The sequence below is a fragment of the Gadus morhua genome, chromosome 15 (genome assembly GCF_902167405.1).
Source record: "Gadus morhua chromosome 15, gadMor3.0, whole genome shotgun sequence".
NCBI lineage: Eukaryota > Metazoa > Chordata > Actinopteri > Gadiformes > Gadidae > Gadus > Gadus morhua.
In genome coordinates, this window is record NC_044062.1 from 4691378 (window position 1) to 4708662 (window position 17285).

General features: G+C 50.4%; 1 protein-coding gene across 23 annotated transcripts in view; it reads left to right on the forward strand.

The window, feature by feature from the left end:
• Positions 1 to 17285, forward strand: part of LOC115559596 (neurexin-1a) — a 225967-nt gene that overhangs the window by 76644 nt on the left and 132038 nt on the right. For all 23 annotated transcript variants that reach the window (XM_030378515.1, XM_030378516.1, XM_030378533.1 and 20 more), the window contains one exon: positions 6697 to 7080. In XM_030378515.1, coding sequence (XP_030234375.1) covers positions 6697 to 7080 — 384 coding nt within the window. The remainder of the gene's footprint in view (positions 1 to 6696; positions 7081 to 17285) is intronic.

The following is a 17285-nucleotide window of genomic DNA, read 5'->3' on the forward strand; positions in this document are numbered from 1 at the left end:
GTGTGTTGAACTGCCTCGGTCCCTGTTGATTTGCTTATCCAAGCAGCAATTTGTTACTGTGCGCTAAGAACCTGAGCCTTGCTATGTCATTCTGCAAATTAGATAAACCTCCCTGACCATGTTTACCACTTCCTCTCAAGAGGTGGAAATTAGATCAACTGTTTCATTACCCCCGCAAAAGAACAAAGCATACAGTCCCTAAATAGAGACGTATGCATTGCATCCAGAACGCCGGTTACCCCGCCCTCATTGGTAACGCCATCAGCCAGGGCAATGTAATGCTAAGCTAATACTGTAACTGCAGATGTGTGAGTGCTTTGTATGCTTTTCAAATGGCAGTCCATCCTGTTAGCCAGCTAGCTTTAGACGCCAGAGTTAATGAGGAGTGTGGCTTTAATGAGCATGACATCGAATTGGAAACATAACAGTGAAGACTAAAAGTGAAACGTGTAGACTTCCCATACCACAAAACCAACAACAACAACAACAACATCCAATTATGTGTATTAAAACTACTGGAAACTGGCTGTAAGCTTATAAAAAAACAGTGTTAATTGTGTTGCTTGGATATCACGCCTTACACACACACACACACACACACACACACACACACACACACACACACACACACACACACACACACACACACACACACACACACACACACACACACACACACACACAGTATCATACATTGTATAGCTATCTCTGCTAGGTTCTCTTGCCCCCTTCTCCTAAGTTTCCATGGAAACAGGAGCGGATCCTTTTTCACCGGACTGAAAGACTTACTATGAGCTGGTATGCTGAGCTGTGCACTAATCACATTTAGAAATAACTTCCCCAGGTTGAGCATATATACACACAGGTACAAAGAACAAACGTAAAAAATAAATAGCATCAGTGTTCTAAAGGGCTCAGACATTAAACATAGGAACAGTATAAACATGGCAGACGAGAAAGTGTCCAGAGTAAACAACATTAAAACTAATAACAATACGACTATGGGGCTATTGTACCATTTTTCTATTTTTTTACCTGGAAACAACAACTTGTTCTCTTGTAATGTTGGCAGTCTAGTGAATGAACAGCGTTGCTGTTCACGGCGTGGATGTCAATAGCTTTCCAAACAAAACAGGTCTCAGGTCTGTCCTTGGCACACTTTACTTTCATTCATTGAATAGAAATAGAAATACAGAACTGCGCTGGCCTTGTCCTTTTCAGAAACATTTCAAAGCCTACAGACTCACGAACGTATTCAAAAAATACCATAATATACATATGTGAAGTAATGTTGGTATTTGTGTGGGGAAATTTTGATTGGCCATAGATGCACTCATCCTTCATTTAAGATCAATCCCAGAGATAAACGAAGGTAATTGACCCGAGTGTGGTCTCATCTTCAATGCGTTGCTCAGTGCATGGACACGTACGTATGCACTGCGCTCCACATACCAATGTAGCGCTTCTGGGGGACAGATTCATGTGTTAGAAATGAGGACCAGACCTGTTTCCTATACGCTACTTCCTGTTCACTGAATCAACAAATGTGTCCAGATCTGCCATACCAAAATATAATGTATATATAGATACATTACCATTTTTATTTTAAAGTAGGAAAAGGTTAGAAGGGATAGCATAATTGAATGTACGCCGTTGACATTTTTCAGTTTGATTGATCTGTAAAATATATTTTTTAAATGGCAGCGTGTCTCAACTGCTAGCCCGCTCCTCTTCCCATGAATCAAATCTCTTCATTTGATATTCACATAATTCAATGTGCAGCTTGATAAATAAAATATAGGCTGTATTCTATATAGGAAAGCCTGCCGGTCCAATGCTGCTAGATTGACATATCCGTCGCTTGCATCGTGGTGCAATGCTTTGGCATTCAAACACGCACACGTTGGCCATATAGGACTAGGTAAAACATTTATGATGCTGAAGTATTTCTTTTGGGTTAGGAATGAATTTACCACGCATGGACAAAATCCCAGGAGTAAAAAAGTCACAAAACGTATGGTTTGGTCAGGCATATTTTTCCATTTGTAAAAAAAAAAGAATATATCTAATAAAATCGTTTTATTGATACCGTTCCGGCAAACGAAGCGCGTTCAAACTCCGACACAAAAACTGCTACGGAAGCACCCGGACATCACTATCCATCGCGCGCTGTTGGAATGGTGAAAAGCCTTGTTTTCATTCATGCATTCAGGGCCAATAGCCAGTAACGATCCCCTCTCTCCCATTAAGTTCTGCTCCCTTGTCAGCAAATGGAATCCCCCCCCCCACCCGCAGCCCCCCCCCCCCCCCCCCTCTGCTCTCAGACAACATCCTCCAACCTCAACGCATTACAGTCTGGAGTCGCTCTGCTCTTAAGTGACCGGCCTGATGGCTGGGAGTGGCCTGGCTCACTCATCACCACATATTACACGGCTTCTGCTCGTGAACGGCTTCCCCCTCCGCCACTTAGTGCGAGCTGCACACATGAACGGCAGTGGGTTCGTACACACACACACACAAACACAAACACACACACGGAGGCACACGCACGCAGCCATGCACACACACTTGCACATACGTGCATGCAGACACGTACGCACACCGATGCACACACATATAAACACACGCCGTCACACATGTGCACGCACACACACACACGCACAACCCCTATCTCCCTGGTTGACTGCCTGGCGGGGCCACTGACTCCAGAGAATCCAATCACATGTAGAGATTTGGCCGTATCGTCCTAACTGGATTGTAGTAATCCCCCTTCGTCCAGCATGCTGGGGAGATGTGTGAGTGGGGCTAGAGGACATCATGCCAAGTGGAGTCTCCGGCTGCCGGTGCCCACACTGAGTGTGTGTGTGTGTGTGTGTGTGTGTGTGTGTGTGTGTGTGTGTGTGTGTGTGTGTGTGTGTGTGTGTGTGTGTGTGAGTGTGGAGTGCTTGCCACTTCAACGTAGAATCCCCGGTTCCTTCCCTCCAAAATGGTGGATACAGTCGTGTGTCAACCGGGAGAGACGGTAAATGATGAATGGGTTTGTAGATGGGTTGGGGTCTCAGCCGGTGATTTCTATCTTCCGTTCTCCCAGCTTGTTTCGCTCCTTCCGGGTTATCGCGGGACGCCATCCGTCCAATCGTCTCTCTCCCGACCCGCGCTCGCGTTTCTTAGTCAAGGTTTTATTTTTTTATGTTGTCGTTTTTTTGTGACTCTGTCTTATCTGTCATTCCATCCCCCGCCCTCCCCCGCCCTCCCCCGCCCTCCCCCGCCCGGCCCACCCCCTTCAACTCATCCCCCATCTCTCCCCAGACTACTACTTAATCTCCGTGTCCCCATCTCGTCGGCTTGCCATCTTCTCCTTCTCTTTTGTGTGCCGCAGAGTCCCAAATAAAACCCCCGGAACCCCCCCCCCCCCCCCCCTCCTCCCTCAGCTATAAATAAGGCTTGAGCGTTCCACGGCGGCGCCTCTCATGTCACCCGCGTGTCGACGGCATGTCGCCTCGCGGGAGTCTGAGCAGAGTGCTCTCTGACACCGCCGGGAGTCTGACGTGTGTTTACACACACGTCTCCCCGGCGCTTTGACAAGCACAGCCGAGCGCGGCGCGCACAGACGGGCGCCTGCAAGAGGCTGACGTGCGTCCTCTTATCTCAAGCGTGCGTCGATTTAGAGGAACGCGACCGTAGACGCCAGCGCCTCTCCCCCCCCGTCCCCCGGGGAAGAACCGGCGGACCTTCTCGTGCACGCAGCGGAGATGGGGACGCGAGTGCTCCGCGCCTGGCTCCAGGGGGCCCCCGAGGACGGCTGCAGGCAGAGGGACTCTCCATTAGGCTTGACAAGTTCAATTTGTTCCATGTTTGTGGAGCGGGGTACAAAGTGGTCAAGGCGCTCCCTCTCCTGATCTCGCACGGAGATTTCAAGGCCGTTCGGTCGGCGACTGCTAATTGAAATCGCGCAACACTCGAGGCATGTGGCCCGCTCTCTCTCACCCTCTCTCTCTCTCGCTCTTTCTCTCTCTCTCTCTCCTCTATCTCTCGCTATCTCTCTCCCTCTCCCTCTCGCGCGCTCTCGTTCGCTCTTCGTTTTTCACGACTCATCACATGGATGGGTGATGACAGTGCTGTGCGTCGTATACCTGGCCGAACCCCGCTCCAATGGGGAAGGAAAGTCTTTGGCCGCTAATGAGTTTGATGTAGTGAGCTCGTTAGCTGTAACCTAAAGGGAGCTGTTCTGGCTTTGTGACGGGTGGGCGCTGCCAAGTGCGGGGTGCTGTCACGGCAGCTGTGGCCACGGAGGGTGCTGCAGAGAGGGAGGGAGGGAGGGAGGGAGGGAGGGAGGGAGGGAGGGAGGGGCAGGGTGGTTGAAGGAAGGTGCAGGAACAGATGCCGGGGGCCAAGACCCTGCGAGAAAAAAGCGGGAACATGTTAGTAGGGCCAGGTTAATCACTGTGCACCGGGTCCTCGTCTTTTCTTCTTCCAGCGGTCGCGCAAGAGAGGCTGGGTCACCTTGGCGGGAGAAATGGAGCACAGGCAGGAAGGGGAGAGCTAGCTTCCACTTAGAGTTCCCCTTGTTTCATTTTTGGGGTGATTATGCTTCGTTGTGGATTGAGGAAAACTTCAGTCTCACAAGCTTTAGCGTCCTGTTTTATGAAAACATGGTTATTCTTCGTATCATTGCTGAGAACGAAGGGTTGATGATGGTTAGCGTTCATTTAAGTTCATCTAAGTTCATTCAACGAGAGTTTGCAGTTTTTTCCACACAAACTCATTATACTGTGACTTTTAACTATTGTGCAGCCTCTTCGTCAGACAAACTTCCTGCTTTGATTGCGTTATAATATTTCTTTGAGACTGACAATTTTTTGATTGAATCTATTGAGAATGTGAAAGGAAATGGTTGTCTTTGTTTTCTTCCTGCTTTCACACTGTGTGATACATTATTCAATACATAACAACAGGCTATCTTTGTGGTGTTTTGATTGAACTGTCTTTGTTGACAATGACGATTTGACATTCATCACTGCCATTATAATATTGTTATTGTACTCCCTGAAAATATTAAATTACCCATGTTTAATTTGAGATGAATGTTCTCCAGACAGCAGTGAAAGAATAGAGCCAAATTAAAAAATAAAAGCTAACAAAGGGTTGTTTTCAGTAGCCAAGGGAATATGACATTTTAAAGTAGGCAGAAAATAATCAACATACCCCAATGAAACCAAAACACAAAGTGAACAAGCTAATTTCAAATAAACGTTTCAGGAAGTGAGATTCAACACCAACATTTTAGGTGTCTCCAGCTTCGGGGGGGATGTTTTTGTGGATCTCCTGAGCAGACCACCAAGGAGAGAGGAGACAGGACAGGCTTGTTGGTAGCTCTGTGGGGAGGGGGAGGCGAGGGTAGCCATTTGACAGCGAGGGGCTCCTCATTTAAGGGCTGAAAATGTCCGCCTGTTCAGGTGTGCCTCTGGATTCCTCTGCGGCTCAGCCTCTGTGACTAAATAAAAACATCATTCTGTGAGCAACTCGACACCGGCACTCCCATCCTTGTTCCCCGGCAGTTGGGCATACTTACCCCTGGAGTCAGGCGATGTAGCAATGAGTGGCAGAGACCTGTTTTCTCGCTGCCGAGTGTGTCGATTACTGGGATGGCGAGTGGAGAAGGCAGGCAGGCATTAATTAGGGAGGCCACAATGGCTCCCACTCAGAGTAACGGAACCACGGACAAATGAATCACCCGCAGCCCCTGCCCCGGCCCGAGCCCCACAGTACGGCCCTCATCCAGCTCCTCTCCGTCCGGCTTCGCAGTCCAGGCATGTCTGCCGTTGTTTACTGTGCTCCAGATCGGGAATTAAAGCTGAATGAGTGCGATAAATCATGACGGGGCAACACACTCACACGCACACACACACCGTATAGCCATCGTAGGGCTGTGTGTGTGTCGAGAGAGCCAAACGGAGGGAGGGACAGCGGGGAAAAAAAACTGGCCGTGCACCGTTAATCACGTTCAGAAAGATGGATACCTTTTTTTGCTTTCTTTCGTGGGGTGTAATGATAGAGGGGGGGGGGGGGGAGAACCTTTATTTTTTTCTCTTCACTTCCAGTTTTTTTTTTTTTATGACCACTGCTGTATAGATAAAGGAGATTTATTGTAGGAAATCCCCAGGAAAATGAAAAGGATACTCTAAGGGATCCCAGATTAGGCCGCTAATAGACCGCCTCACCTGTGATGAATGTGTTTTATCAACAGCCATCAGTCTTTCTAAATGGAGATACTCTCCACCTGTCCAGATGATTAACAGTAATTAGGGCTGGTTTCTTCATCAGCCCGGCCTCATGTTAATAGAGCTTATTCACATGTTAATTCACTTGCGCTGTGTTTTTCGACAAACATACTGCGCGATTGTTTTTGTCATTTGACTCATTCAGTGCCAATGTGGATTAAATGTTTTTGCTGTTGTTTATATCCATTCTCAAGGCGCAAATAAGTTCAAACTATAAGGGTTGTATTTCTTCAGGCGTGAAAAAGGATCTTGGTTCAAAACCTCAAAGTCTGCAGTCTGCCTGTAGGCATTCTTGAGAAAGTTGGCCAACCTCACGAATGACCCAAATTCACTGTATGTGACTCTGGAGGAAAGCATCTTGTTAAAGCGTGGACCGAATACTAAAAACCCTTTTCTGACCCTGCGTCATTCCCAGGTACCATCTCCATCAACACCCTGCGCACCGCCTACACCGCCCCGGGGGAGAGCGAGATCCTGGACCTGGACGACAACCTGTACCTGGGCGGCCTGCCGGAGAACAAGATGGGCCTGGTGTTCCCCACCGAGGTGTGGACCGCGTTGCTCAACTACGGCTACGTGGGCTGCATCCGGGACCTGTTCATCGACGGCCAGTCCAAGGACGTGCGGCGGCTGGCCGAGGTGCAGAAGGCGGCGGGCGTGAAGCCGTCGTGCTCCAAGGAGCCTCCCAAGCAGTGCCTGAGCAACCCCTGCCAGAACAACGGCGTCTGCCGGGAGGGCTGGAACCGCTACGTGTGCGACTGCTCCGGGAGCGGATTCCTGGGACGCTCCTGTGAAAGAGGTACGGTTGGCGGGGCTTTCTTCTGGGAAGGGGGGTCACTGTGCAGGATGATGAGGGGGAACGTGGTGGCGTTGGGGAGGAGGAGGATGAGGAGGATGATGATGTGTTGGTGGTGGTGGTGGACGTGGCTGAAGATGATGAGGATGATGAGGATGATGATGATGATGATGATGATGCTGATGATAGTGGACGTGGTTTGAGGTGTTGGTGAGGATGATGAGGATGATGATGATGATGATGCTGATGATGCTGTTGATAGTGGACGTGGTTTGAGGTGTTGGTGAGGATGATGAGGATGATGATGATGATGATGATGATGATGATGCTGATGATGCTGATGATAGTGGACGTGGTTTGAGGTGTTGGTGAGGATGATGAGGATAATGATAGTGGTGATGGTGATGATGCTGGTGAAGAGGATGATGGCGATGAGGAAGAGGACGGTTGTGAGGATGATGAGGATGATGATGGTGTTGGGGATGATAATAATGATGATGACGATGCTGCTGAGGACGGGGTTGAGGATAAAGATATTGCTGGTGGTTGTCGACATACCAGGTGAGACCAGCTGGTTTCTGTACGTGTCACCTATGCCTCCCTGTCGATCCTTTGTGTGTGGAATGATTCGCTCTGGCAAGTAGCATCACACAAGATGCTACACAGCGTCTCCCTCTCCCCTTGTCTTGTGTAAAGTGGCGCGGCGCCGTGGACATAATGGCTTCAAAGGCCCCTCTAAGAGGCCGTGGCTCTAAGCCCCGCCATTACGCCTGGTATTGATTGGCCATGCTTGATCAGTAGGGACCCTCCTCTTTCAAGTTCAGCCTGAATAGCGCCGGCTCGGGCGTCGGCAGGGTGGTCTCGCCCAAAACACCCGGCGTCAGCAACCCCTCAGCAACAATGTGGGCAGTAAAGTAAAGGCAGGAGCAAATGGTGAATGAACTGGAAGAGAAAAAAAAAGAGACAGGAGAAAGGGCTGGGGGAGTGAGAGGGAGGAGGAGAGGGGGAGAGGGGGAGAGGGGGAGGCGTAGCTGGACTGGAGAGAGCCAAGCGAGAGAGTGAGAGACTGTCAGGCGGACGGAGAGAATGAGTCAGAGTCAGAGTGCGTTGATTGTCAGCGGGCCGATGCGAGGGGTGGTGGATGCGGCGTGTGACTGATGCCTCGGAGAAGGCATTGCTGGTCACGTCCCCCCCCCCCGCCTCCCCCACCGTACACACCCGCTGCTAAATTGGCTGTCTTCCCCTCTCACCATTTGGCTCATCAAACCACTCGCTCACGACCAAACATGGTACGGAATACATGATCCGGGCTCCCTTTGTCTCCTGAGCCAGACGGCGGAAAAAGATTTGGGAAAACGCGGAAAAAAAAAAAAAAAAAAAGAAGACTTTAAGCTTCTGCTTTGAATCGGTAACCGCTACCGTTTTAAGCGTAACATATTCAACATCGCAGTCCTTTTCCTCGAGGACGGTTTATTTCCATGAAAATGCCTAATTTATGAACTCGTTATGGTGTGCCTGGCTCAGTGAGTTTTTTTTCGGCGGGCATGTGTTTTGTCGTAGCTTAGCCGCGCGGGGGTCGTTAGGCTAGCCTGTCCGAGACGTGTATCGACTTGATCACGATAGTGCTGGCGGACAGGTGGTGATGATGCTAGCTCCATCTCATTAGTGCAATAACTCCCTCTGCCTTCATTAGAATACATCAAAGTAACAGGTTCCCCCTTCGAGAAACAGCGTTTCTCCAGTCGACAGTGTTGGAAAAGTCGATGCAGATTGCTCTGCTTTTACTGCAGTCAGCGTTGGCTTCTGAGCTTTCTGATGACAAATAGCCTATCCCGACCCCATCTCTCTGTCCAGCGGAGCTAGGATTGTTCATTAGACAGTATAATTCTACATGATTAGATCCATTCGGACTGCACTGGATGTATGTAGCGGCGCTTTTATGGATAAATCAAGAGACTAATCTTGATGGTTAATCTGGGTTGGCCAGTATTAAGCCTGTTACCTCTTCAGTTAGGAAATAATCTTCTGGTTTGGCTTCCCCAGGTCAGAGAAGAGCCTTCCTGTCTATATGAATTACACGGTCGTCCATTATGCCTCGGGCCTAAGTCATATTTGGAGGTTAATCTTGTATTTAGCGTCAAAAATAGATGACTTAAGCAGATTGTGATTATGGAACATCAAAAGCATTGATTGGCTTATAATATAGCCAATGAGGCAGAGTGAATCAGCAGAGTTAGAGAGTAGAGGAGAGTATGGTTCGATATCACAATTTGGCCAAAATATGACTTAAGCAATTATGCTTTGAGGATAACAAAATAAAAATAACTTGGCCGCCCTCACAATATTTCAAATACAAATCAAATGTAGTCATTAAAGGATGGCAGGCAATTTGGAGAAATCCGCTAGATGTTGGAAGTATCCAACCGAGAAAATGCCACCCTTCCCTTCAGGCATCGTGAATGAATCGTAATCCTGCAAAAAGATTTGTCTTAAACATTTCAGGGCTCTTCTCAGTGTTACTCATTCTCAGAAATGGGCCACGTTGCCATGATGTCATGCATGCCAAGACTGAACGGGCCATAGAAAGAGAAGTAAATTGATATTTAATTAGAGAGAGGGAGATAGAGAGAGAGAGGAGTAGAGAGAAGAGGGAGAGGTAAAGATGAGAGAGAGGGAGGCGGTCACGGAGAGAGTAGGAGGCGGTGCAGGAGGGGTGGTTGAGCGAGCCTGCATAGTTAGTTTCCATCTCTTGGCGTATCTGTCGGTGGGGAGCTCTGGAGGTGGGATGCTGCTGCTGCTGCTGCTGCTGCCTGCGCTGCTGCTCCAGATGGGTGTGCTGTACAGTACGCGCTCCCCCCCGAGCTAAAGGGTTGACAGGAAGTAGGGCATGTCACATGACGGAGGCCAAACGTTCGCCTGGGGGGGAAGGGGAGGGTAAAGGGAGGGGGGGAAGATCAAGATGATTCACCGATGGCTTCTCCTTAGAAGCCAGTGCCGAGTAATAATAATAATCCGCTCTGACGCGACCCGACCACAAACCCCCCCGTAATTAAGCACCGCCGCCGTCTCCGGAGGGTAGAGCCCAGGCCGTGAACCGCGGGGCGTGAGCGCTCATCCAGAGCCCTACCGAGCCGAAGTCGTCGCGCCGTTTGACGACTCCTCACCCTCCCTCACCCCCTCCCGCCCCCATCCCCCCCGTCCCCCCCCTAATCACACACACCTCCCGTTCGTTCTCCCCGCTCGCTCTTCCCGGATACCTCGCTCCGTGTTTCGCTGTCTCGGCGCAAAAATCCGCGAGACGGGCGTCGACGGCAGCGTCGCTGGCGCGTGCGGCTCCGCCCCGGCGCCCGCGGGGCAGCGCGGTCGAAGGCTCGCCGGCACTCTGCCAGCTGTTGTGATGGCTCCAGATTGCCTCTGCGCTGGTAGGACGGAGTGAGCGGCACCGGCGGGGCCCAGGAGCTGTCAGAAGGATTAGCCGGGCCCTCACTTATCCATGCATGGTGTACCCCCTGGTGGCGGGGCACGGCCACTGCAGCGAGCTGGAGCAGGAGCAGGAGGAGGAGGAGGAGGAGGAGGTGGAGGAGGAGGAGGAGGAGGAGGAGGAGGAGGAGGAGGAGGGGGGGGGGAGGGGAGGGAGTAGGGGGTGAAGGATGATGGAGAGGAAGGGGTGGGGGAGGAGGAGGTGAGGAGGATGAGGGGGGGGGCAAGAGGAGGAGGAGGAGGAAAGGGATGAGGAAGAGGGAGGATGAGGACTAGGGGGGGGGGGGCGACAACACAGACCGGGTGGGCGGGGTCGAGGCAGTAGGCAACATGGTTCCCGTTGCCCTATTTACCGCGATTTTAATTAGGCAGACGAAGCGATCCTTTTCCGTCTCCACGTCACTGCTTCCCAAACGTCCTCCCCTTCATTGTTTCTCCGGTTGCTAATTAGCCCAAATATTAGTCTTGCGGTGCGAGGAGCAGGCAGGTTCCCAGATGGCGTGGCGTGCGCCATGTTTGCGTCGCACACACACGCGTGTACTCCCTAATACGATCGGACATGCGGGCGTGCCGCGGCTGACGGGCGGCGCCGTTCTCTCCGTGCCGACAGGTGCCACAGACGGAGACCAGAGAGCAGCCTTTTCCTTTTTTTTTTCCCCTCAGTGGAGCGCTGGGACCGATGAACAGCAGAGCCAGAAGATCAATGCGCCGATTAGTTAGTTTAGGAAGTATGCATACGGAGCTGGTGCATGCCGCCGACGCAACCGCACTCACACACACACACACACGCACTCACACACACACACACACACACACACACACACACACACACACACACACACACACACACACACATACACACACACACACACACACACACACACACACACACACACACACACACACACACACACACACACACACAGCCCAAAGCCTTTTGGGCGCAGAAATGCAAACCACACACGAGAAGACGCACAAGTACACACACAGACAGAAGCGCGCACACACACACACACCAACCAAATCTAACATCTACAAACCCATGCGGATCATGAATACCCTTGATAGACAGCTGTTTGACTTTCTTTTCCTTCTATTGAGGTCACATGATAACACACACATATACATGTGTTACCTGCCTCGCGGCGTTTTATGCTAGAACACGTAAGCTACAACAAGACATCGGAGACCACACACACACACATACACACACACACACACACACACACATGACTTGTACTTCAGGTTACAAAACAAGGTCTCTGAGGCATGGTTGAACTACTTCACCAGCAGGCCAACATCCTCAGAGCCTAACAACACGTCGCACACTGAACGATACACAGCTGCTGCTAGAGTGGTTGAGTAGTGACTAGTATGGGTGTGATGTCATTGATGGGATATTTCTGGTGTTGGCTGTTAATAATCAGATGTAAGCCAAGGATAAACAACCCTCTCGGAAATCACTTTCAGATGTTTAGTCCTGTTGGATCCTTCCCGGACCGGCTGCAGTTTTTCCCACCCTTCAAAGCGGCAGCGGGGTAAACAACGCTAGGCTCGGAGGTCTTCTCAGTAGGACTTCTCAGAATTCGTCTCCGACTGTGTGTACAAACATACATACGTCGTCCTACTGCAGCACCACATTTGTTTAACCCATTTAATATCCTGGCGAGTCGCGTGTGTCTGGGTTGTGTACATTAAGCGGTCGTCGGCCGTACTGGAGTCAGTTTGGAGTCAGTGAGGCTCTGCTGGAGGCACCGCGGCCTGTTTACTGGAAGTGTTGAAATCCATTTCTTTGTTCGTCGTGTGCCCGCCCCTTCCCCTACAAGAAAGGAAGCGAGAAAAACGCCAAAAAAAGCGACAAAAAGCTGCGGGCGAAATGTTGTGCTAGCAGATCTGAATTGGATTGGGTCGGCTGCACTGACGCCAGCGAGCGTCACGATCCGTCGACACGCGGCTGACAGCGGCACCGGCCTCCTCCAGGGGGGAGAGGGGGAGGGAGGGGGAGGGAGAGAGGGGGGGAGGGGGAGAGAGAGAGAGAGGGGGAGGGAGAGGGGGAGAGAGAGAGAGAGGGGGAGGGAGAGAGAGGGAGGGAGGGAGGGGGGGAGAGGTAGAAGGGAGTGGGAGGGAGGGGGAGGGAGGGAGAGAGGGAGGGAGGGGGAGAGAGAGAGAGGGAGGGAGGGGGGGAGAGGGAGAAGGGAGTGGGAGGGAGGGGGAGAGAGAGGGGGAGGGAGGGGGGAGGGAGGGAGAGAGAGAGAGAGAGGGGGAGAGAGGGAGAGAGAGAGAGGGGGGGGAGAGAGAGGGAGGGAGGGAGAGAGAGAGAGAGAGAGAGAGGGGAGAGGAAGCAGGAGAGAGAGAGAGAGAGGAAGGGAGCAGGAGGGAGGGGATGGGAGCAAGAGAGAGAGAGGGAGGGAGAGAGGGAGGAAGTGAGAGAGAGAGAGAGGGGGGGAGGGAGGGAGGGAGAGGGGGAGAGAGGAAGGGGGAGAGGTAGAAAGAGAGAGAGGGAGGGAGGTGGGCGAACCAGGGATCTGCCAGTGTGTGTGTGTGTGTGTGTGTGTGTGCGTTGGGCCCAGCCATCCCTCTGCCCTCCTTATTAGCAGCTCTGTTGCGCGGCGGTGCCTGCGCTCCCCCTCTGAAGCAGAGAGAACAAGGGGCTCCAAATGGGTCGTGTTTCTCCTTGTGAGGAATAAATAAAACAAAGGTGGTCGAAAAAAACAGTAGAAATAAGTGGAAGAGGCAGTGCGTTGTTGTGTTTTTACAAAACGGAGGAAAAGGGAAATGCTTGGTTTGCTCCGGGTGGCTTTGTCTCCCCTGTGACAGCTTCCTGCCGGCGTGGAGAACGGGGGGTGCAGGGGAGGGGGGGGATTGCGGGCCCCCACTTTATTCTGATACGGGACCACGACGCTGTGCGTTACACACGGGCCGGCCGCTCCGGATTGGAGTTTTGACAGGATCTCACTTCCCATTAGATAATGATTCCCTCACATGTCACTCTCCATATTCCCATTTCTGCTCAGTAATTTCTTATTTATGGATGTTTTGACAACCTTCTACACACATCTCGGGCAAACGTGACAACTAGAATGAAATATGAAATTCGCTGAATCAATTTGCATACATTTTATTGGGGCTCTGGTAAGGACAGATGTTGGCGCTTTATTCATGTGGCGATGCTGTTTAATTACATGGACGCCTTCCAAAAAGGCGATGACACACGATGAGCACATTATTTATTTATTTACCTGTCTATGAATTTCAAGCAGCGTTTGATTGCCGACAGGCTCGGGGGGGGGGGGGGGGGGGGGGGATTGGTGTCCTTGCTCACCTATGAATAACTTCTTAATGTTCAACGAGGTACGGATGCCTTTTTCATTAGGAGGTTAAAATAGTTAACGGGATGTATGAGGTATGATAATTAGAAGGAGCGAGGCCCACCTTTTAGGGATTCTTAAGCCACTCGGCGAGACATCTGGAGAGACTGTGGCACTTCTGCTGCGATGGAAGTGTCTGCCAGTCAATCCTGTCAGTCACCACCTTTCTGTTAATCTTCTCACAGCCGAGGTGTCTCCGATGCAAGCTGCATTCAGGCGCTGGTTTAGTTTGTGTGGTTAACGTTGTGCTTCGGCCGTAATTCTTTGAACGTTGCCAAACAGAAAAGAACATGGTTGATGTGTATTGACTATTGGAAAATACACCCCTATAGTGTCCTCTGTAGGGAAGTACCATTATTTTGCCTCAGAGATAACATCGACTTTTATGGCCGGAATAAATAAAAATAAAAACGATTTTTCGGGTCAACCTCATGTAGTACAGTATTTCATATCCCGATTCTCACATTAATACCTTGTTTATCCCCCATCCCTACCGGTTGGTTTTTGTTTGCTAACCTACCAAACACACAACCCGAGACACACACACACGCAAACACACACACACACACACAAATAAGACACACACACAGACACACAAAAACACACACACACATACATACAAACATACGCACAATACACACACACACACATACCAAAACACCAACACACGCACATAAAACACACACACACACACACACACACACACACACACACACACACACACACACACACACAAGCACACACACACACACACGCCGTACGACGATGCATCAGCGCAAGGGGTGGTCACTGGCTCCGTCGGGTTTCTGTTCGCTGCGAGAAAACGAGTGTGCGAGTCGTACCCCGGCCGGTAATGAAAGACATTTGTCACGTATTAGCGGCGGCGGCTAGCTGCTCCCATTCCTCACGGTGGCTAACAGCGCTAACAGTTTCCATACACGCGGCTTCTTTCTGTCTTTATTTATTTTCTGGTTGCGGCCGCCTAGCGGGAGCCAGTTTAGCGCGGCGTGCTCGTTTGTCTGGGGCCGCCTGTCATCGCCGCCGTACCCCAGGAGGGCGCGGCCAGATTGGATTTGGGTGAGGAATGTGGCGGACTCATCCCATGGGGTGGATGGATGTGACTTTGGCTCTCGGTGACATGCTGGTGTTGATGAGATGGTGTGGGTGTGTGTGGGTGTGGGTGTGGGTGTGTGTTAGTGTGTCTATTTGTGCACAGCGAGGCTACACCTATACCATTGCTACCCCACTGCCACCAATTTCTCTCTCCCTCTCATACTCATTCTCACCCTCACTCTTACACTCTCTCTCTGCCTCTCTCTCTGTCTCTCTGTCTCTCTCTCATAGTCTCTCTCTCTCTCTCTCTCTCTCTCTCTCTCTCTCTCTCTCTCTCTCTCTCTCTCCCACAACCCCCGTCTCTCCCCTTCACTCTCTACTCCCTATCAGCTCTATCTGTCTCATGTGCTGCAGCCACAGTAATGGCTTTGTTATTGCGTTACGGTTTAGTTACAGGAAATACGGTTAGAAGCTCCCGCCAGTGTTAAGCAATCACCCCGGCATTTCTCCAGACAGTTTCCCGATGCTTTGGGTAAACGTGCGAGCGCTCAATATTAAGGGTCCACAAGCTATTACAGCGCGACAGCCCAGTGCAGCCTCGTCCCTCGTCCCCTGTCAATAGCCGGTCATCCTTTGGTAGTTTGTTAATAAGAGGTTCAAGGACAGGACTGCTACCCCCCCGCATCCGAGTCTATGCCCTCTTTGTTCGATGTGTTACATGTTCAAACACACACCCACACACACATCCTTCCTGGGGGTTTGGGGGGGAATAGGTCAGCCCGCCCTACCCTCGTCTAATATCAGTGTATCTGCGGGAAGAGTACTTCGGGCCCGAACCGGCGATCAGTCAGAGGGTGTTGGAGAGGCTGTCTCTCTCTCCTAGTGTGCACAGTGTGGTGCGGTGTGAAGCTCTGAGAGGCAGGCTTATTGTATCACTTTCCACAGTGATGAAGCACCCTTGCTGTGTGTCAGTTTAATTGCACGCAATGGATTGAGAAAAAACAAACGGTCTCAACAGGAAATCGTATCGTCCTTGTTGTGAATTACTTAAGGATTTGAACCCAAATTGGTCAAATCCTCCCTTTTCGTTGTGTTGCATTATTCATGCAGGCGGCACTAGTGGTCGGGACTCTGTGGCTTAACTTTTTAAGAGGCATATGGCTTTGTCGAGTTTGGACAACCTAAGCCTGATATTACATTTCATATAGTAATGTGAGGTTGAAAGAACATTCCATGTTCCCACAGGGATAGAACAGCACTGGTGTGTGTCTCCACGCTAAATTGTACTTCAAGTGGCTTAGCTCTTGCAGAAGTGAATCCGGTCAAACAAGCTGCTCTGATGTTTGGAATATTTTATTGCATTTATAGTCACACATGTATCATGCATCTGCATGATGCATTACCCTAATATGAATGTGATGTAAATTAGAAATTAGATCGACTGTATGAGATTACAGAAATCTATCTATCCCTCAATCTATATCATCTTGTCTGTCTCTGTATCGGTCTGTCTGTCTGTTTATATGCATGTACTGATCTGTCTGTTTATTTATATAAATAATAAATCATATGTTTGCCTGAACGCCTCCGAAACGTCGGCCCAAAGCCTGATCGAATGTCACAGTCAGGACTGGGCAATAATTCAATATTATCGTTATCGTTAATGCGTGGTCTGGCACCGTCTTGAAATGAAGATATCGACTCATCATGATACCAAGCTTTATAGTCTAAATGAATTAGGATGAGAGGATATTCCTTTTAAAGGATCCAGTGTGAGGATTGAAGTGTTTGAGAGAAATGAAAAACAACATCAAGTCATTTTGAAAATACAAAGACATTAGCATATGCTTCTACTTAATGACCCTCGGTCAGGCAGTGTGGAATGGTATTGTGAATTCATAAGCATATCATGATGTTCATAAATTCATGAGAAGTGCCCTATTATTATAATTCTTGTATTGTCCGGCCTTAGTCACTGTTGTCCCTGTTTGTTTGATGGTAAAACAGCAATAACTCATGACTACTCTTTTCTCTCCGCCTCCTTTTCCTCCTCCTCTTCTTTGGCCTCTCTTCATCCTCCTCATCACTCTACTCACTCTCCTTCTCTGCCTTCTGCCCCCCTCCTCCTCTTCCATTTCCTCCCCCTCCTCCTCCTTCCCCTCTCCCTCCGCCTCTTCCTCCCTCTCCCCCCCTCCTTCTTCCACCTCCTCCTCTTTCCCCACCACCCCCTTCGCCAACTCGTCCCCCTCCTCCCCCTTCCACCTCCTCCACCTCCTTCCCAACCTCCTCCTGCTCCTCCTCCTGCTC